Genomic DNA, 22,516 nt, shown 5'->3' with positions numbered 1-22,516 from the left:
GCAGAGCACGCATACCTTTGTTTAGAACAAACATGTTTGCCAACTTAAGTTTGGGCAGGGCTGTCAGGTTTGGAACATGTTAATATCATCATATAGGAGAATCTCATAACTTCACAGACAATGTCGCCACACATTTTATCAGGACCATACTGACCACCAAATTATCAGTTTCCAAATGGTACCTTACAAGGCATGTGTACAGAGATTATTACAATAGTGAGTAGGGTGTGAATACATAAGTGTGTTATGTCACATATAGCATGTATAAGTGCTTTGCTTAAAAAGCATGAAAATGAGATCCCTGCCGTGAAGATCTTGCAATCGAAATAAACATACAGAAAAATGAAGGAAGGCATACAGCAAAAGTAAAATATTCGCGCAGTGACATAACCTGCATCCTGTTAGTTACAAAATTTCCTAGCTTTTGTATATGTATTTATTTTATTTATTTATATATCTGAACCAGAGATACATAAATGTGGGAAGTGATTGCTAATGGTATTCTTAGGGCTAAACAATTATGAGGATCCTTGGGGGGGTAGTTGAGGATGCTTTGTCTAATTATTAATCTAGATATTTGGTTTGATAAATTAGGGAATCCATTTTTTAAAAAAGTGATAAATAGAAGTAGTTACTTTACAGTGGCCAAATTCTCTTTCTCATGCTCTTGGAAAGATTAACAATTACAGAATAGTCTCTTTGAGCAAGTCTTGCTTCTCTTGGCAGTGTTTATTCTTGGATAACATTAAAGAAATTATACAATACCAGGAAGATACTTCACTTTTGATCATTTTTTGGTGGCAGGAGGCACTGTAAAGAGGTACTTCCTCTGTATGTGAAAGTTAGTTCCTGTAGCTATTGAAAGCTATAGACCATCAAAGCATTTCTGGTAGCTGGAAGAGATTTAAGTATGTGGTTATTATGTTACCTATTCACATATAGCCTGATCAACTCCCATAGACGTCAACGGGACCTGAATCAAACCAATAGTGGAGACATTTTCATTTAGTATTTCCTCTACTAGACTTGAGCACTGATTCAAATGTCCCACATATCAATGTATATTAAGTTCAATTGCTTTTCAGATCTTGTTGCTGTCCCTGACTTTCAATCAGGAGCCATGGAGAACTGGGGCCTGACCACATACAGAGAGACTTCTCTGCTTTATGATCCTGAGACTTCTTCAGCTTCTGACAAACTTTGGGTTACCATGGTGATAGGACATGAACTTGCTCATCAGGTAGTCTAGTTTGGATAGTCTGTTGTGCATGTCCATCAGGACATGGAAGGATATGTATTATAAATATTAATCAAAACAGCATTTTTATTTTTAAGTATTTCTGCTCTGAAAATTGACTCTGTAAAAACGGCATTATGGATTCCATGTACATTGTATCTAGTGTGTCAGTCATAAAAGTGCTCATTTTAGATGGGAAAACATGTCTTTTTCTAATTACCAGCTCTGCAAACTCACCCTAAGATCTGAGTGTTAAACTGGTTTCTTTCTTTTTGTTCATCATCACCATTAATAAAGGTACCTTAGGCCAGATTATGCCCTTAGTTAAACAGTGAAATTCTGCTGCTTTCAGAAGGTTTGCTAAGTGTAAATGGCTTTAGTTAAAAATTCTGTCTACTTAAAATGGCCCTCATCATTAAAGCATCTAGGCATTTTATAAACATTAATAAACTATTCACACACAACCCTTATAAGATAGGGGAAGTTTTATAGCTTCTTTTTTCTCTTAATAAGTGGGGAACAGAGGTACACAGAAGCTAAGTGCCTGACTTCCAGAAGCACTCAGCACTCTCACTCTGTTTGAAGTTTATTGTGAAATTTGGATGCTCGGTGCTTAAAGTTGCTTGGCCAAGATCACATAAACAGTCAGTCTCAGAGCTGGGAATTGAAACTAGATCTCTTGAATCATCAGGTTGTTATATAAACACATAGACATTTTCCCTTTCTGAAATGATAATGTATATCAGTGAAGAGAATCCAGTTCTTAGCTATATTGGCTCTGCAATATTGGCTCTGCAATATAGTGTCAAAAGTTGTTGTAAACCCTAATATTTGCCACTTTAGTAAACAACTATGATTCTGAACACAAGGAATAATGTATATTGAGTAAGAAGTTCCCATTTTTTAATACTTTGCAAAGTAGAACTGCATTTTAAGGAATTAATACCATGATTTATCAAGAGGCTTCAGATTAACTGATGACAGTATGGTAAAGCATTGACATTAAAAACTGATTTTCTATTCATTCATAAATTAGTCTGGTTTTGATTTATTAAGGACTAATGTAGATTTCCAATTGTTAATTTCTATAGCAGATATAGAAATTAACTATTTGTTTGAGCTAGCATATTGAAAATATCTATATATCTCATAAGCTACTTTACTAAATATCTTATTTACTGTATTTCTAAACTCTGGGTCAAATCTTACTCACCTGAGTCCTGAGAATGGTCCCACTGGCTTTAAACAAACTACTCCATGCTAGTAAGGCAAGCAGGGCTTAGCCTTAATGAACACTTTTTTATAAAAACCAGTGAAACATTCTAAAGATGAATGCTGGCGACATTCATTTATGTTCAAAAAAAGATTCAAGTAATCATCCTGTAATGGCTTTCCTAATAGTATACCATCTTCAATATACCCTCCTTATTTATTTAAATAAAAATAAATTGATGATTAAGAATTTGATGTGATAAATGAACAACACACAGTAATGGTGAACACTGCACTCATCCATTTTATTGCCATATGTTAGAGAATGACCTTTGCTGCTAACTGATGGCATAGCTTTCTGAATGCCAAGTGATTTCCTGAGTGGTAGGATCATTGTTTTAGGTAATAAGAAATGGCCCAATTCCAGATCCTGTCCCAGAGGAAGACTAGGGTTGGGATACTGGACATGATGGCACAGCACTTGCCAGAATTTGGCCTTGTCAATAGATTTATTATTAATGTACTTATCAACTTTTTGTGACCTGAGAAGAGATGCTTCACTATTAATTGGAAATCAGACATACCTCCATCTTTTAAAACACTCACTGTCCAAAGTAATATTATTGATTTAGTTGGAAAAAGTTCTTTATCCTTCTTCTCTGTCTGGTAGCCATTAATGAACATTTTATTTCTTGATGAACCATTTGTCTTAATTCCTTTATATCTTCTTTATCTGTTTCTGAAAATATATTTTAATCTATTTTTAGTGGTTCGGTAATCTTGTTACCATGGAATGGTGGAATGACATCTGGCTGAATGAAGGGTTTGCTCGATACATGGAATTTATATCTGTTGATGCCACATACCCAGAGTTGCAAGTAGTATGTAGGGTAAATTGTTGCCTGCTTCATTTATAATTCAAGATGGTTTTCCTGAAGTGACTACACAATTACCATCTTTTTACTCTTCCAGAATGATTATTTGTTAGGTACCTGCTTTGCCGCAATGGGAAGAGACTCTATGAACTCATCTCGCCCCATATCTTCAAAAGCAGAAAACCCAACACAGATCAAGGAAATGTTTGATACTGTGTCATATGACAAGGTAAATCTGCTTCATATTCATATGTAATGGCAATTGTTTTGAGTTGTATGACTGGTTTATAACATTACAGGCAGTATAGACAGGAAACTTGACATTGAAATAATATTAACAACTTGCCTTTATAAAAGAACAAAACGTGTGGGGGAGGGGCAGGATTTAGTATTAAACTAAATCGTGTAGAGCCCTCCAGAATGATGCTAAGCACCCTCACCGTCCACTGACACCAGAAGAATGGCAGCACCTTGCAAGATCATACCCTTATTAATTTTTTGACTTAAGCACTTTAATAGTCTGGTATTATTCCATTGTAACAAATATCAAAATGTCTGTTCACTTTGGTGAGTAAAGGACTGAGCCATAAAGATTCAATCTTGCCTTTAGCTCCCATTGACTCCACTAGTAACTGGGGTATGGAGCACTTTGTAATTCAAAGAGAGTTGCGCATTGCAGGATTGTGCCCTAAAGTTTATAGAGAGAGAGAATTCAGCATGTCTCTCCATTTCTCTTAGTGAATATGGAATTTCCATCTGTAGTTTCTCATCTGTTCTATAAATTCTTAATTAAATCTTCTTATAATAGTCAAAATAACTAAAGTACTTTGTTTGTTTAATCTCATTGTCTATGTTTAAATTACAGCTTGGAGAGAAAAGGTGCTGATGCTAAGGGGAAAAAATGAGTGGTGACATTTTGGTTCCAAATGCTCTAAAATCTATCATTTTCTCACACCAGAGTGTTATAGTTGGTCTGCATTTAGTTGTCATAATACAGTTATATGCTTGGCCAAATTATTCTAAATGGTTATAATTTATGAACCGTCTACTGTGAAAGAAACTGAAATAATTAGCTAATAAAATAGTAACCTTACAGGGGATAGCTGTTTGAACAATTTACAAGATTATATAGTTAATGTCTTCCTGTCAAGGGGTAGTCCCCTTGTGAGTCCTTTCAGGCCTTGACCACACCACAGCAGGCCACCACCTGTAGTGCTATTTACATATATTTACACTCCTCCAGCCAGCTCCCCAACTTGCTCCTGGGGAAGGAAACAGAGCTAGCAGCAGTCAGTCAGTCCTGCTCACTTCTGTCTTCCTTTGGACTCTCAGCTCTCCCCTCTGGGCTTCCTTCCTCTCAATCTATATGTTCCCCACAGCTGGAGCTGCTTCCCCCTCAAATTAGCCCTAGAGTTCTACTCAGTTAATAGATCTTGTGGTTAGTTCCCAATTAACCTATACTGACAAGGATTTCAGTGACAGGGTGCTGAGTCAGCTCCTGGCTCAGCGTACCCTGTTACACTTCCCAACAGTATCTTAATGAAGGACATTTCCTGCTGTCTGTCTGTAAAGATCACCATAAAATATTTTAAACATTGGGGGCCAGAAGGGAATACATTTGGGTAAAGTGAAGGCAAAATAGGAAGCTTGAAGATCAAATTTCAGCTTGAATTCTGTAACGTCCTGTTACATTGTTAGATTTCTTTTACATTAAAGAACAAAATCTCTCTATCACTTTGTCTGAGGTAGCTCACAGCTATGAGTGTGAGGTTCAGGTCAGACTGTCAGAAAACAGGGCAGACACCCCAAACTGGCAGCATAGTCTGTAATTAGATTTCACCAAGCCAGTAACAAATGTGCACTCCTGGATTACTGTACTAAACTCACCAAGGAGTCACAAACAGTCTCTTTAGGCTCTCCAGTGCATCTTGCCACCCAGACAAACTAGACTTTGTGATGAAGGGTTATTAAAACCAAAAATCACCTCACATTAGGTTACTCCCAAACCCAAAGGATCAGTCATCTACCCCAGGTCAATGGATACTCTCGATTTTACCCCAAAAACAACACTGGCAGCTATTTTATCTAGTAAACTAACTAAAGGTTTATTAGCTAAGAAAAAGAAATTAGCATTATTGAGAGGTTAAAGTAGGTAAAATACATTAACAGGTGAGTCAAAGTTTGTAAATCCAAAATGATAACAGTTGTAGTAATCTGCCAGGTTTCCAAAAGTTCCTCAGGGTTACCCAGAGTAATTCTGGAGATCTCTGCCCACTTGTTCAGTATTTCACCTTGTTAGAATCCAAAACAGTTCAGAGCTACAGAATCGATCCCTGGATCCATTCTTATAGTGTCTTTCCATGGAAGGCAGTCTGGCAGGCGTATTCATTCACTGCATGGGCTCTTCCTTTGTTGATTAAATGCAAACAGAATCTGTGAATTTCCACTGTCTAACACAACAACCCATGCTTTGAAGTTACCAATCTTTTACAATTTACAAGGCTCCAATTTTGTGTGATGGGTAGATATAATATAAATACAATGTGAAAGCCCGAAACAACCCTTCATTAGTTTCCATTAAGTAAATTCTCTTCTTAATATTAACACACACTTTTGATCTAGGGTTAATTAAGTACAGGAATATATATAATGCAGTAGCATTCAACAGGTTACAGATAAGTGAAGACAATATCATTCACATTTCCTTTTAACATTTGAGTGAGTTGGTGCACGTAGCATTTCTTTGATATTCACACACAAGTGAATTGGCCTGTGGCTCTGACTTGCTGGCTTGTCAGCGTTGTGCTCTTTCAGAATTTTGTTAAGTATAATTTTGAATTGGCAAGTGTATTTATTTTTATGCTGACTGACATCTCTGCTTAGATTGTTGCTCAGCCTTTCATCAGGTTTGCCTTTCTCCTTTTTTTCTGACTCTAGTTAAACTCCTTTTGACTGATCACCAAAAGCATTTTATTTCAGGCAGGATGCATAATTTTATCGGAGGTCACAACTCATGCCACTTTATTGGCCAGAGAGACTAAGTCCAGTGAGATATTACTTCGGGAGTCACATTCTGTGCTGATTTACACTCCATCCAATCCCAGTGAAGTCCATGAATGGGGCATAAATTTAACCCTGAGGGGAAATTATTTTCAGCAGGGAGCTACATGGGAGCTGAGGAAGGACAAAATCCACCTTTCAAGCCCATGGGTGAGGCAAGGGCAGATCTGTAGCTACTTACTTTAGCATCTGGGTTAGAATAATGGTCACCGTCCCTTATGCACCTGCTGCATGTGGGTTTGTGGTCACTAGATCCACCTAAATACAGATCCACTGATCAAGTTTGCACCTCGTTTCTCACCTGCCACAAAACCTCCCCTAAACACTGGGTTCAGAGGATCTAGTGCCAAGTCCATTTCTTTCATACAAAGGTGATGGAGCATCCTCCTTGCATACCTTCTCTTTAGCTGTCTTTCCACACATCAGAACCACAGTGCTTCTGTCGTGTTTGGGGCTTTCTACAGCTCTTATTCTCATTGCACCCTCTGTGCTTTAGTTACAGTTGGCAGCCATCATCTTGAAATAACTTGTGGCCTTTCATCTTGGTGCACATTTATGTGACTTTTCACCTCTTATGTTCTCAAAATTCTCCATGTGTTAACAATTTTGCATTGTTGTATAACATAGTTATAGGTATTTCAAGACAGCTGGAATTTATATGCTGATTCAATTGTGTCAAATAATCTGCAGGGGGCTTGCATTCTGCACATGCTGCGGAACTTTCTGACTGAAGAGGTGTTCCAGAATGGAATAATTCATTACTTAAAAAAACACAGTTATAGTAATGCAAAGAATAATGATCTCTGGACCAGCTTGGCTAATGTAAGTTCCCTTTTTTTATTTTCGCTAACATTAAGCACACTCCTATACATATGCATCTTGGGTGAAACTTACCCCCATACAGACAGCTAGCACAAGGTCTACGTGCAGTTTAAATACCATTTAAGCCTTGTTTTGAGGACACAGATGATGTGTAGCTCTTGTGCTGTCTTTGTGCATTGGAGTGAATTTCACAGCCCAGTGACTTTCTTGCACTCTGTCTCAATGTGAAGCTGTTCAGAAAGTCAGCCATTATAACTGGGCTTTTTAAATCTTTAAGAGACTTAGAGAAAATGTTTACAAAATACAAATAGATTTAAAATTTGAGAGGCACGTTGGCAGAAACGCAGGGAGTAGAGAGCTGTGGAATGGAAGGGCATATTGATTGTGACTAATTCCTATCAAAGTCAGTGCCTTGAGGGATTAGGCTATAAGTGTGGAGTTGGGAGAACAAATAGACACACTTCACTGTATATGTACCGATGTGAACTATAACATTAGGAGCAAAAAAATTCATTAAATAGATTCAGCTGAGTTGAGGTGATGCCCTAAAGACCAGTAGAGCAATAATACACTCAATACATCATTTGATACAGTAGTTAACTACTATTGTGCAAGGAATGATTTCAAATGTGGAGGAATTAGCAATGGGTACAAACGATTACTTCAGGGCAGTTCATCGGCTGAGTTTATGATGCGACTTTGTTGGAATGATCATAAGACAAAGCATTGCATTAGTCCAGTCTTTAGGTCTCAAAGATAATAACAACCTTAGCATAATAATACATTTGATAGAATGAAGGTAATACCTTGTACACTTTTTCCAATGACAAAAAGATAATGGGCCTGTTCTTCAACTGCTGTAAATGAACATAGCTTCATCAAATCCAGTGGGGCTATGCCCATATTCACTAGATAAGGATCTAGACCAGTGGCCAGATCAATCCCTGGTATAATTCTGTTGACTTTAATGAAGTTTTTTATTCCCAATGCTTCTGTTTGCATGGTTACATGTACAATGTTGTGGATCTATTTGTTCTCTCAACTTCACAGTGAAAACCCAGCTTTCTTACTGTCTACTCATTAATGGGAAGTGCATCGAACAAAGTATTTGGCTGGAGTCAAACCCATAGACAAGGTTACCCAACAATGAAGCATCATCTATTGGATATACACAGTTCAAGGAAAAAAAAAATTACCTAATATTCCATTCTGCAACCTAACAACATTCATACAAACCAGGAAAAGTCAGCATCTCAGATATAATAGAGTTGAGTATTATTAGCCAAGCAGTGAGTCACTTAATGTAAAGTAGAAAACAAGTGAGGGCATGTGCAGTACAAACAGAAGAACACTGTGTCCAATGAGAACCCTGAGGGGCTGTACAACATACCAGGTCATATCTAAAAAAAGAAGCAGCAAACTGGTTATAGTCTACTATAAAATATGTGAAGTCTGTAAATATTACAACCAAAAACCAAGTCAGTATCTTCTAAACATTTTTTTAAAAGACATGATTAAGAGCAAAGTCAAGTTTATTCACATCAAGGAGCTTTAGTCATAAAAATCTATTGGAGACAGCCTGCTACTTAACATCAGGACTAGGCATCTGGAAATTGGCAGTCTGAACACTGAGTTATAATGTCTAAAGTTCTAGGCAAGAGATCAAAGAAATCAAAATTGCACAGGTGGGACTGTTGCTGGTGGTTGGGTGAATACTTGAGTGGGACCAAGTTTAAAGAGTGATTTACCGATGTAAACAGCAGTTGTACAAAGGGCAAATTCTGGATGTGACAGATTGTACCAGAAAATGACTTGAGAGACATATTTCATGTTTTTCAGGGGCAATTTCACCAGAAGGTTTTGATAATTTGACTCAAAGTATTACTAAAGGCTTTAGAATGTTTCTTCTGGGATAAATGACTTTTAAGTGTTGGTAACTGGCTGAGATTTTTCTCTTGCTGGATAACAATTGCTAACATTGAAATAAGAAAATCGGGACTGTAGTAAATGGTATTTTCAGTATGACTTGCTAATCCTGTTTTGAAAATGTGTATTTTTACAGACATGTTCAGAAGAGGACTTTACTTCTGGTAAATTTTGTTACAGCAAAAGTCAGGTGGCTAAGAATGCAGTGAGTACATATTGCTATCTGCTTTCTCTTTAGTTCTTTCTGCACTAGTCTAATAATCAGTTGCATCCTTGTAATTTAACTCTTAATGTAGATATCTATTGAGCAGATTCTTCCGCGTCTGCTTCACTGACATTGTGGTTGTGCTGAAGTTGGATGGAGTAAGATTGTATATCTGCTTTTCACCTGTATTCCTTATAAAAATGGGATATGTGTTTCATCAGGCAATCTCTGGGGGGGAAAAAAATTGATTAAATAAACAACTGTAGATACTTAAATTTGTCAGGGAAAAAAAGAAAACAGCAGTGGCAAAGAAATAAAGACAAGGATGAGACTGCAGAAGGGAAACAAGGCTTTCTAATCAATTTAAAAGGACCCACTGAGCTCCACTGTCAAATATCATCACATCAAATGACTTTAGCCAGGGCTTTGGAATGTGAGTGTAATAGAACATCATTACACAGCCTGACATGGCTGTGGTCACTTGTGAAAGCAGGCTAGAAAATATCAACCACTTAAAAAGAAACTATCAGATCAGAGTGCATGTGTGTGTGTGCACGCACATGTGAAAAAAGTGCCCTCACTTGTGTTACTGATAGAATTTCAGATGATTACAAGTGCAAATAAATAAATAAATTCTAATATACTTTTCACCATTTTTATTTAGAGTATTTTTTTAAGATTTATCTTGACTTAGTCAGTTACCTTTGGGTATGAGTACAGGGGACTTGCTGTTTGTACCTTTTCACTCCAGTTTTTCTTGTGAGTGGGTGAAGCACATCTTTGCTCAAATCAAGAGTCGACGTTGCATTCTTGGTGTGTCCCCAACATCATCCCTGATGGAGCAAATCTGCCTTTGAGCAGGGGATGTCATTGGGCAGCCACATAAGTGCAGTGCACCTGCTATAGAAGTCGGGGTGTCCCTCTTCAAGATTCACGTGAAACTTAGTGACACCTGCAGCGGGCTCTGGGCCACCAGCGCTGAAGGGAGGACGATGTGGCTCTCAGTTTTTAACATGTATTAGATCAGATTCACTGATACATTATGGCTACTCTACTCCTTTGACCAATTAATTCAGGTTTACAGCTGTTTTGCATCACCTTTGCGGTACAATGCAAATGAAGTGTACTGATGAACCTGGTCCAACAGCTGTTCCACTGTTAGGCATAAAGCTTGGGTATAATTAGAAGAACAGAGTGTTCAACCTGACCTAGCACTGTTCTGTTGTGCCTACAGAACCAGTTGTCATCTTGGCAGCATTGGAGACCCAGTCTATCCCAGGTTGATCTCTAGTACAATTGCTTTTTGGGTAGAGACATTTGTTCTGCCTTTTCAATGGGCCATCAAAGAGCTTCGTGATAAGGATGCAATGAGCGAACCCCTTGCTTACACTGGTTTTAGATTAAGAGAGTCACTCCTTATGTACACCTGTGTAACAGAGAGGAGAATCAGTCTCACTGTATTTATCTTGAAATCAAATACATATTTTCCTGAAGACTGCTAAAATATTTGTCTTTTTTTCCTTAAGATATTTTGTGGATGTGCCTGTAACTTTAAAACAAATGACTAAGATCTTTTTTGACTTCAGATATTATCAGATACTACTCTGAAAAGTGACAGGTAATGTTGGGGTAAATAACTTTCTGTTTTGCACTTTTTTCAGCATAGCTATTATGTTGATGAACACTTTGATATCGCGGAGATAATGAACACATGGACACTCCAGAAAGGAATTCCACTGATTACTGTAAAACAAAATCATAAAAGAATTAAAATAAGACAAGAACGCTTCTTGAAAGGCATTTTCCCACATGATCCTCAGTGGGCCTCAATGCAGATTGGGTAAGTGCAGGCACATGCTGATGATGCTTGTAGAATTTGATTTACATATTTGAACTCCTATTGACATTTTGGTGTCATTTTACTGTTCTCTTCTCCTTTTTAGCTTCCTCTGGCATGTTCCCTTGACATACATCACAAGCCACTCCAAAAGTATTGGAAGACATTTACTGAAGAACCACTCAGGTATAGATTGACTTGTCAATGTCCTGTTTTGTGTTGTAGACATACCTGCTAATACTGTAGTCCCTTAATTCTCATTTTAAAAAAATATCGCTGATCCCAGCATAGTTACAAATACAGGACCTTCCTGGAGAGTGGATCCTTGTTAATAGCAGTTGCTTGCATTTTCACATTGCTAGAAGATCTTTAATATGAAGATTAAAAAGGTGATTGTGTGTGCATTTCTGTAAAGCCCCTCTTAGACATTTTAAAACTTATTTTTCCCTTCGGAAAAGGTCTTGTCATAATTATTTACTCTGTATCTATGAAACTGCCGAGTTCTCCATTCTTTAATGAAGCAGAACTTCCGTTGAAGGCAATGAGGCACAGAGCACAGAAAACCCACAGTGTAAGAATTAATACAGGGAAGTGGAGAGCACTGTGATGGTTGCCTACAGTTTTGTTAATTGAAAATTGTGGTAGATCAGTTGGGAAAACTGCAGGGTTGCTTCGTGGCCACCATTTTAGAACAAGCATCATTTTAGAATTTTTTCTTTAAAGCAACAATGAAGATCTTAAAATTTTCAAACCTTCTAATCTACTAAACAGAATTCAAAACAAATGTGCTTACAGTTACTTTAAAACATCAAAAGTGCCCAAGGATACAAAATTACCACCACAATAGTATGGTTTGTGAGAATTTCTAGGTCCTGTTATACAAGATCTTGATGATCTGGTAAATCTTTTCTGTAGTGCCATCTCCTCAATGGAAATTCCTCTTTAAGGACAGTGCCTGATTGAAAGTTGAAGTCCTTGATATTGTGGCTCCAATCAAGTGGTCAGGATTGGGTGCCAGAGTGGCTGCAGAGTGTAAGGGTTTCCATGAGTGTGAACTTGACTTCCAGCCAATCCACTTTAGGAGTAGATTCTGTGACCTATTCCACAAATCTCACCATCTCATGTAAGGATATGGGGAAATATGCATGAGGGGATTTCTTAGAAACTTACCTCCCATGAGCCACATCCCACAGGCTTTTGTGCAAGAGCTGGAAATCTGGACAAGCCACTTTGTATGATGGTTTGATTGCACCTTTACCAAAGGCACATCAGTTAGTACATTTTAAATAGATGAGGGTTAGGTACTACGGATATATGCTCAGTTTAAATGTTGTAAATACTTCACTTTGGAGAAGTGCTGCAAGTTGGCACTGTCCTGAGGTGTGGCTCCTTTCCTGCCTTCTCCCTGCAGAAACTGCCTTCACTATGTCCTTTTATTTTAAGTTCCCTCCACCCTTTTCACAAGAATCCCTATACAACATTCTGTTTAAAATGCTGACCTAGCTTTTGGCCCTCCCACAAAGGCCTAATGGGAATAGAGGTCTCCTGACTGTGAATCTCTGTGTGGCTAAGCTCAGCTAATCCTGTTTCTCCCTCTCACCTTTGCACTTCTTTATTATGCCTCTTCTTATCAACCCTGGGCTCCTGGGGTAATTGACTCCAACAGCCAGACTGATTGACTAATTACCCCATCAGCTTTCTCTAGGGGAACTAATTAATATCAGAGTGCAGGCTCACCTGCTTGCACCCTACACTCTGTCACAGGCACTTAGAATAATCAAAGACATTGAAGAACCAGCCAAGTGTAATATTTCCCACCAGTCCCACTTACTAATCAACATAGAGCTACATTTTTATTTTCTGCTTTATTTCTTCATATGAATTACTATCAACGAAGCATTCCGGACCTGAAAACTTGTTAACTAGTGCAACTTCTCTAGCAGTACAGGAATCTGAATTCATGGTGAAATGCAAGACTCTACATTGGTTTTCCAAGAATAGAGACTTAATTGGCTAAAATTTGCTATTAAATTATAGAAAACATTTATGAAACAAGAAACATAACCTATGACCGTACACTAAAAATGTCTGGCTTTAAGATTTAGTTGGCTCAACTATGTTTATGATCTGGACAGTTACTTATTAATTCTGATTAATAAAAAGGCTTGAGGATTAATACCATGCAGTCTTTCCATGGATTTCAGATCACCTTTCTGAAGTTTAGATATCCTGGAAGTATTTTTGGTCACATCAGAGAATGTCACTAAGAATATTTAACTGTTTCAATAACTTTTTCTGCTCTCAGATACCATAGAACTAGAAGAAGACGTCAATTGGGTAAAATTCAATGTAGACATGAATGGCTATTACATTGTGCACTACGAAGGGAATGGATGGGACACAATCATTAAACTGTTGACTCAGAACCACACTCTCTTCAGCTACAAGGACCGAGCCAGCCTGATCCACAATGCATTTCAGCTAGTCAGGTAATAATTGTTCTTTTAAAAAAAAATTCTTATGGCACAATTTGCAGCTGTCAGGACTTTGCCTATGACCTGAAGGGCCAGATATTTTAAGAATCTCCCTCCCTCCCTGCAAGTTGAATATTCTGGGATGGATTTGTCTTTTCTAAGTTAAATTCCTTTATCACCCACCCTCTGATTGTTGTTAATGTAGCGGAACCCTTGCTTTTGATTGCACAAAATAGTAAGATATTTAACAAGGCACACATATACAGGTTGGGAATGTCTCCACACAGAGCAGCTCTGTTGTCTTCTTTTTCAAGTGAGATCTGTGCAAAAAATTTTTCTGTCTCCCACCTCCTTCTAAAAGACTTTCCCTTTGGCTGTCATGCATGGTGACGTTAATTTAGCTGATATAAAATGGAGAAAGGAGGCCTGAAAGGAACATTGGGAATGGGGATGTACAAGGAGATTCTGTCTCCTCCCTGAAGTGATTTGCATCCCAGTAGGTGCCCTGAAGGGGTAGTCCCATGCTGTTCTGCCCACAGGGATTGCAACAAAGAATGGCGGGATATGCAAGGTGAGGGAGGCTTCTGGCACATTCATTCTTTATGCCCTTGCATAAGCACTAATCATACCACAGTGGAAGAAGAGCAAGGGGCAATGGATGTGGTTAAATGAGGCCGCAACTTTAATCACTTAAAACGTCTGGGAGTACTTGGCAATACATTGTACAGTGCAGGTCATCTTTCTTTCTTTAATCACGCCTGCGTAATTTCCAACCTGGTCCTAGCTATCTTGCTGCTAGGAACCCGCCATGTTCCCCTTGTATGAGGATTAAGGGGGCTAGAAAAGAAGGGTGGTTTGCTCCTCACCATATCATACATAGGAGCTGCAAATTCCCCTTCCTTGACTTCCTTAAGGGATGCTTTCTTTTAAATCCTTTTCCAGTACACTTTATCCAATGACTGTGTCCTTCCATAACGAGTACCTGCACTGGACATCTGCCAGACCCACCGCAAGGAAAGAAAACCCCGCCCATTCCTTTCCTACCTTGCCATTCTGGCAGTGAGGGAAAAATTCCTTCCCAGCCCCCAAGGAAATAGCGCAACTAGCATAATTCCCACAGTGGGTCATGAGGAAACCCTGTACTTTTCAGATCCCCTGGGTGGGAGGGTGAGTGTTGCCAGCCCGACCCATGTGAAAGACAGTTTCCACTGTTGCACGGGTGTAGATACTCCCCACTCTTCCAGTCAGCTGGAAAGGCAGTGCCCTCCTCTCCTGGGTCCAAACACTATTTACTCACTCTCTCCCCCCATGCCTGGCTCCATCCAGGTAAACAGCCTGTAGGCAAGGATCCAGCACATACAGTTACAATGAGCACAATGTAGCCCTTAGATCCTAAGGTTCTTGTGGCAGGAATACACCTGTGTGTGGTTTGTAAAGCACTCTGTACATCTGTGTTGCTCTTTAGGCAATAAATACTATTAATAACATTGCCACTCCTTTCCTTCCCTTAATATATCATTAGAAAGACATTAACTTATTCCAAACAACCTCTTTCTCAGTGCAGGAAAGCTATCACTGGATAGAGCTCTTGATCTGACGCAGTATCTCCAACATGAATCCAGTAACATAGTACTTTTGCAAGGCCTGGGTTACCTGGCAGTGATCTATCGAATGATGGAGAGAAGAAATATTTCCGATGTCACAGAAAGCCTCAAGGTTCACTGTTAAAAATCTAACCATGTAGTTTTATGCATTTATTTGTTCATTAACTTTAATCTGTATTTGTTTTAATGACACTTCTTGGTGACACTGAAGAGCTGAAAGATGGATACCACCTTCTTTGTAATTAGAACAGCTGTTTCCTGTTAATATAACGATGTATATTTTGATACACTTATGAAATATGGAAACATTGCTCTTAATGCAGAGTTTACTGCTTTTATTAGAACTTTGGAATATGCTCAGGATGGCAGATTTAATTGCTTGTAAATGAACTGTGCCGTGTTCTCTTTGCAGAGGTACATCCTGCAACATTTTAAGCTGGTGATTGACAGGCAGACCTGGAGTGATGAGGGCTCCATCTCTGATAGAATGCTACGTTCTGCCCTCCTCGAGCTTGCATGTGACCTGCAATATCCTCCCTGTGTCCAGAAGGCAAATGAGCTTTTCAGCAAGTGGATGGAATCGAGTGGAAATTTAACGTAAATAATTTGTATTCTTCCTAATGTTCTTTTTTTCCCGTACTTTTAGTTTGTTCGCCAACATAAGATTTGGAGAAAAAGCAATTTATTGTAAACTAAATAGGAAACTGTTGTTTCCTGAAATGAAAGTAACAGAAAATCTTATGTTCTAGAGTAAATGTGTTATATATACCATATTGTCATGTAACCCATGCTTAATCATTGTGCCTGTCTACTGGCTGGACCATACATGGGTCTAGGAGTCTGTACTGCCTTTGAGCTAACAGACCAAAGTTTCTTAGCGCAGGCAGTAGCTCACAGTTTTAGATCCAGAGGTTCTGGGCTCAGTTCCCCATTGTTGACATCTCATCCAGGGCGTTATGTTGCAGTAGCATAAAATCCCTTTCTGGCTAAGTACTCTTTAGCTGTTTGATATTTTCTTCCCACTTCATCATCATTATTAGTAGTAGTAGTATTATTTTATTTATTATCTGTTTCTAGTACCACTCACAATGTGCAAATTGCTGTACAAACATAAAGGAAAGTATAGTCCCTCTTTTGAAAAAATTTGACCCACTCTGACCCTGATCCTGCATTGAGATCTACAAGTGAAGACCCCTGCATCCATGCAAAATTCCACTGATTTCAAGTGTACTCCATAGAGGAGAAGGGTCTGTGTCAGTATAGTCCATTGTAAGATCAGGGCCTGCTTTTTCAGCCATTTAACTGACTTTCATTCAGCCGTTAAAAACCCTATATCACAAATCTCAATAAAACTCTATTTCTTGTATTCTTGATTATTTAGTAACATTCCTTCTGATGTCCTGGAGACTGTGTATTCTGTTGGATCTAAAACAGCTAATGGCTGGAATTTTCTTTTGGAAAGATATAAAGTGTCCATGTCTGGTGCTGAACAGAGAAAGATCTGTTCAGCTTTGGCAAGCTGCAAAGATGATGCAAAACTAACAAGGTAGGAACTGTAACATGGGGTGACTGTTTACTCACATTCTCTTCTTTCAATGTATCATTAAATTGGTGCTCATGAAGCTCAAAATGAGCTAGACAAAGCCTACTCATCTGAAAGTTGTAGCTGCTTGACACACGTTTTTACTTGTTTTTTATGTATACACCTCGATTTCTGAGCATGACAGAGAGGAAAGGTGGGTGAGGTAATTTTTTATTGAATCAACTTCTGTCAGTGAAAGGGACAAAATTTTATTTTGTTTCCACCAAAAGAAGCTGGTCCACTAAAAGATATTATCTTGCCCACCTTATCTCTCTAATATCCTGGGACCAACACAGCTACAACACCACTGTAAACAACAATAGAGGACTCATGATACGCTAAATCTCTTAGGAAGATAATAATAGCCATTCGTCCTTAAATGAATCCCTTATGAAAAGCCACAAACTGGATATATGTCTTTTTTTACCTCCCTATATACCTGATCTCCATCATGATAATATGACAGTTAAGAGAATGAACAGGAGGAATCAATCTTCATCTGGTCTATTATTCTGAGCCACTGGTCCAAGAGAATACATGTTCAAAGGTGGTGTCAGGTTGTAGAGAGCCAGTAAGTAGCTATGAGCCCTTGAAGCATTTCATAATGCTTGAGATAAAACTGAAAAAGAGAAGTTACACAAACAATTTCCTGTAAGTGCAAGTAACCAAGAAATACATCATTTTTTTTTATCCTGGCTGAAATCACATTAGAGGCCTGATCTTTCAAAACTTGCTAGCATGTATCCATATATAAATATCTAACCTAGCCTTTTCTTGGTTTCCTGGGGATGTTTTTTGATGCTTTAGGTTGCTGGAGCTTGCAATGGAGGGACATATTATCAAGACTCAAGACCTGTCATCAGTTATCTATAGTGTCAGCACAAATCCAGCTGGACAACATCTTGCATGGAAATTTGTAAAGAAAAATTGGAGCAAACTACTAGAAAAGTTAGTATTTGTAACTGACAGAAACTGATTTGTTTTTATTGGAAACGGCATGTTTAGGCCATAGGACTGAGAGTCAAGAGTTATAGATTCTAGTCTCAGCTCTGCTGCTGACTCAGTGTGTTACATTGGGCAAGGAACTTCACTGCCCTGTGACTCAGTTTCCCCTCTGAAAAAGGAGGATAATACTTAACCACCATTGCACAGAGCTTTAAGATCTCTGAATGGAAAGTGCTATATAAATGCTGACTATCTCTGTTATATTGAGCTTTAACTTTTGAATTTTTTTTGATTTTGAAAAATTCTATAATAAATATGAGCAAGCATCTGTAATTCCTCTTCTTAATTGAGTTTTCAATCTCAGAATCACTGACACTATGTAGAGAAGAACTATAGTAAACTCAGAGAACCATGAGGTGAAGAGTTGTGCTCTAATCCTGTATTGTAGAGAGACTATTCCAGAAAGTATGAGGGAACAATTAAAATAAGCTATTGAGGCAGTGAGTGCACACTGTAGCCACAGAGCAGGCATTTAGGGCAGTCCGCCTGCCTCTTCTTCCCACTGGCTGGAGAGTCCTGAATAAAAAAGAACCTCTTCAGAGGTGGTGTGGTTACAATATGCAAGTGAGTGCATTGGATTCAGCCTTGAGCGGGGAGAATTTTTTTTGGACAAAACTTTTTTTTGGTGAAAAAAGGAGATTTGACAACACCAAAACTTCGAATTCTTGTTGGTTTTGCAGAATTGTTTTGACGTGGAAAAATACCAACCAAACAAAAAATTTTAGAAAAAAATGAAACTTTTTGTTTTGACATCTGTGAAACAAAATGGATATTTTGGTCTGAAACAACTTTTTGTTCAGAAATGTCCTTTAATTTTTATTTTATTTTTTTAAAATGTCACCAAAAGTCTCACAATTGAAATAAAGTATTTTGTTTTGAGTCCAATGCAACTCAAATAATTCTTTTCAACTTTTTGATTCACCAAAAGTTCAAAAAAACTTTTGGTTTGACCCAAAACAAATTTTAAAAAATGTATTTGAATGGTCAGCAAACCAAAATCTGTTATTCACACCTCTCTTGTCCAGATGTTCCATGCGTAGCTGTGTAGTGGTTTCCGTATTCCAATGTGCAGGTGGGGTTGGGTCTAGGTTGAGCATGGGGAGGGGGCTCTGGATGTGTGACTGAGAGAGTCCACTTGCCATCCCTCTCCACTGATGAATGGGAGGTGGGGACACAGCAGCTTTTTGACCAGCCCTGATGCTAAGGAGGTAGCTGCAGAGCAGTACTGCTACCCTCCAAGGCCTGGAGAGAAAACTGTGGAAAGCTCCTAACAGCAGAAACACAGAAACTTATAATGAGGATTTACAGGAAAGACTGGAAATAATAGGCACATCCTCCCACAGGGGCTAAGCATTCAGCACTTCCAGCTCCTGATAGACACAAGAGACCAAGAATAGAAATTGAACCTGTCTCTTATGTGGCAATGAAGAGTAATGTTTACAGGCCACTAGCCTGAACTGATATTCATATGTATTGCTATAGATCACATTTATTGCTACTAACATTTTACGTGGAGATACATTTATAGGGTCTGTAATTTTCTCTTCTTTTCCTCAGATTTCCTCTGGGGTCCTTCTCAATCAGAATGATTATAATTGGATCAACAGCACAGTTTTCTTCAAAACAAGAGCTGGAAGAGGTTAGTCTGAGGCCAAAAGTAAAACAGGTGTCATCTGCATTCTCATTGCTACCTAAATCATTGTCCTTCTTGCTGCATTTTGAGTTTTTGAATTCTTACTACATACCAGCACGCTCTACTTAGTGTAAAGCCTCATGAGACTGCATCTCTGACAGAGGCCGGGGACTTTTGGTCCCAAGCACAATAAGGGGCTAGCTCCAGCTTCCCTGTGGATGCTGGGGGAAGAGCTATAAGAAGGGCGCATGGGAAGAGAAGACTGCGTGCCCAAGTATTGAGTGAACCCCAGGTTGAGTAAACTTATTAGGCTTGTTTTGCTTATTGAAATCATTTTTTAAATTATGGCATTGTAACCGGGTCCTTCGCTTGCCCCTCTTCCTGAGGCCCTCTGCTGCCCCAATAAAGCAGAGAGAGGCTTCTCTTGATGCAGCACCTGTGGCTTTATTTACACAAGTTCCCACAACCAATGATACTATTTACAGAGCTTACAGGCCTTGCGGTCTCCTCTCCTACAGGGAGTCTGCCCTCAGCCTGGAGACTGACCTTCCCCTGGCCATTCCCCCTTCTTCTAGCTGCCAGCCAGCCTTTATAGCCTGTGAACCTTCAGGCCCACAGGTACAGCCAGTTCTAGAGGCCAGGCACCAGACTTCTCCCCAGCCCCAATCTATTCCCCTCATTGCAGCTGGCGCAGCAGGGGTTAATTAGGTGCCTTTGCAGCAGCACCCTGCTACAGGCATTTACACCTGCTGATAAAAACTGCTTTATTTCTGCTCAGCCACCCCACCAGTCTGCCCATGAAATATACTGTAATGTGTAAATGTTAGTGTTTAATTATATAAAATTTTATTACAATCCAAGGCCTGCCCCATACCATGCCCTCTAAAACGATCTCTGAGTGTTAGGTTTTGTTTTGTGAGTCAGTGGGAATTGCGGGTGCTTGGCACTTCGCAAGATTAGGCCCTGAAGGAATAATCTCGAACACCACTGCAAATAGTTTTAGAATTTGTCTAGAACTATACATCCCACTTTCATTTTGACCTGATCCTGCACCTTTGAAATCAATGGGAATAGTGCTGGGTCCTGAATGTGGATTTCTGTCATGTGAAATGTTCAAGCAGTGTAATGTGGCTCTTTATGTTCTGTACTGAGGCTTGGCTTTTGGCATGATCTTCAGCACCACGCTCGGCACTAGGCCCCAGGTGGTGCCTCTTTCCCCACTCCCCATCCCTCCAAAATATAGACTTTGGCAAACACTGCAGAGAGGAACCAGCCAGAGACTCTAGCCAGTAGGACCAGCTACAGAAGTAGCCAGAGCAGGAACCTTGGGACATTCAGAGACCTATCTACAGCTTTTATTACATTTCCTCTGCTCCTGTACTGATTGGCTGTTTGTTCCAATCGTCTCCCTCCTCCTTCACTTCAGCGTCACTCTATACTTGCCCTTCTTACCCTCTTGTCTCCTACCCTGTCCTCACTTCCCTTCCCTTTTCTTTCCATTTAGCTTACACCCTCCTATGTAAATCCACCACCCCAAAAAATCAAGTCATTAACATGAAGTTTGCTGCCATCACATTGTTCGCTCTGCTTGTGTGTTGTAACCCTCACTCTGCCCTGTGCCTGTCTCGTCTATTTAGATTTTAAGCTTTTCGGGGCATGGGCTGTCTGCTACTCTCTTTGTGCAGTGCCTAGCACAATGGGGACCCAATATCCATTGGTCCTTAACAATGCTTATTATGGTAGTGTTTGTTAATAGTAAGTTCTGTGTGTCTCAAGAGAAAACACAATGTAAATTGAGGTTATGGTCCAGGGTAGTAACACTATACAGTGAATCATGTTAGAGCTCTTTTTTAGGCTGTACACTCCTGGGACTGGGATTTATCACTTAGTTTTCTGTAAGTAACGTGCCTATGTAACCCACTGGTTAGTGTATGTTACTGGTCTCCCCGTGTGCCAGATCCACAGAAGATATATGTATTTGTTACAGCCCTAGCTAGGAAGTGTTGATTCTTTAGTCCAAGGTGTTGCAGCTCAGGCTTGTAGCCTTGGAGGTCGCCCCTTCAGTCCCTAAGATGGCCAAGATGGGGGCTGTCACACTTAAGGATGTCACAATGGTAATAGTGAGCTTTTTCATAAGTAAAAACTGTCACTAATGTCATTATGTTCTTCAAATCTGATCGCAACCTTTTTAATTGATATCTTTTATAGGTGAAGTTGTTTTTTGAATCTGTAAAGGAGGAAGTGTCAGAGCTGAGAGCACCCCAGATCGCCGTGGAGAATATTGAGAAGAATATAAAATGGCTGGAGAGAAATTTAGTTACATTAACAAAATGGATATTAGAGAATCTTAAGTAAAGCTGCTTGACATCAAATGAAAGAGTGTGGTATTACTCCATGCTTTAAAATAACACATTTAAAATCAAACTAGATTTTTTTCTTCTGAACAAGTGCATAATTGCTACAGTACTTTGCTGAACATCAGTCTTGTTGAATTATGCAGTTCATTTAATGAAACCTTCCTGACATCTGATAATTTATTTTAATGAAATTTGGACTTCCATGTTTACATTGGTTTTGTGTTTGTCTTTATGGATATTTAAGTGTTTAAGCCAATTGAAGGACTGTAGCTATAGACTTGGAAGAGTGTGTGTATGTGCATGTGTGTGCATTTTTGATTTCACAAGACCCTTGTAAAATTAACTTTGAAGTTCCAGGGTGGGATACATATGTAACTTAGGCCTTCTACTAAATTTCTTAACAGCTGCATAGAACCCAGCCCTGCCACTGTGTGCCTTACTTATTGGTCTTGTCAGTGATTTCCTCTGTTCCCTAAAAAAAGCAGCTTTCCCCAGGTTTTGCCTTTGGCAGCTTAAGAAACATAAAACAACTTCTGTCAAAGACAAAATGCTGTGTAAGTGTCATGATAGATGGAAAACAACTTAGTTTAATTTAAAAAAGCCTCACAATAAGCATATTTCTACCTTTTTAGATTCCTCTAGCATAGAACTTGTATGTGTCTCAGGCAAATCCAAAATCAAGGATTT

The 22,516-nt window shown here is 39.0% G+C and overlaps 1 protein-coding gene across 5 annotated transcripts in view; it reads left to right on the top strand.

Moving 5' to 3' along the window:
- LOC115653269 (endoplasmic reticulum aminopeptidase 2-like) overlaps positions 1 to 22,309 on the top strand; it is a 52,089-nt gene extending 29,780 nt beyond the window's left edge. For 4 of the 5 annotated variants that reach the window (XM_030566262.1, XM_030566260.1, XM_030566259.1 and 1 more), the window contains 14 exons: positions 1,086 to 1,240; positions 3,217 to 3,339; positions 3,422 to 3,553; positions 7,075 to 7,206; positions 9,269 to 9,337; positions 10,999 to 11,177; positions 11,281 to 11,360; positions 13,480 to 13,663; positions 15,208 to 15,364; positions 15,665 to 15,849; positions 16,634 to 16,798; positions 17,642 to 17,782; positions 19,397 to 19,478; positions 21,681 to 22,309. In XM_030566262.1, coding sequence (XP_030422122.1) covers positions 1,086 to 1,240; positions 3,217 to 3,339; positions 3,422 to 3,553; positions 7,075 to 7,206; positions 9,269 to 9,337; positions 10,999 to 11,177; positions 11,281 to 11,360; positions 13,480 to 13,663; positions 15,208 to 15,364; positions 15,665 to 15,849; positions 16,634 to 16,798; positions 17,642 to 17,782; positions 19,397 to 19,478; positions 21,681 to 21,827 — 1,931 coding nt within the window. In that variant the 3' untranslated portion in view covers positions 21,828 to 22,309. The remainder of the gene's footprint in view (positions 1 to 1,085; positions 1,241 to 3,216; positions 3,340 to 3,421; positions 3,554 to 7,074; positions 7,207 to 9,268; positions 9,338 to 10,998; positions 11,178 to 11,280; positions 11,361 to 13,479; positions 13,664 to 15,207; positions 15,365 to 15,664; positions 15,850 to 16,633; positions 16,799 to 17,641; positions 17,783 to 19,396; positions 19,479 to 21,680) is intronic. The other variant, XM_030566258.1, reaches the window with a different exon arrangement.
- Positions 22,310 to 22,516: the final 207 nt, after the last annotated feature.

Source organism: Gopherus evgoodei, chromosome 6 (genome assembly GCF_007399415.2).
Source record: "Gopherus evgoodei ecotype Sinaloan lineage chromosome 6, rGopEvg1_v1.p, whole genome shotgun sequence".
Taxonomy (NCBI): Eukaryota; Metazoa; Chordata; order Testudines; family Testudinidae; genus Gopherus; species Gopherus evgoodei.
Note: the sequence above shows the minus strand (reverse complement) of the source record. Positions and strands in the feature narration are given on the sequence as shown.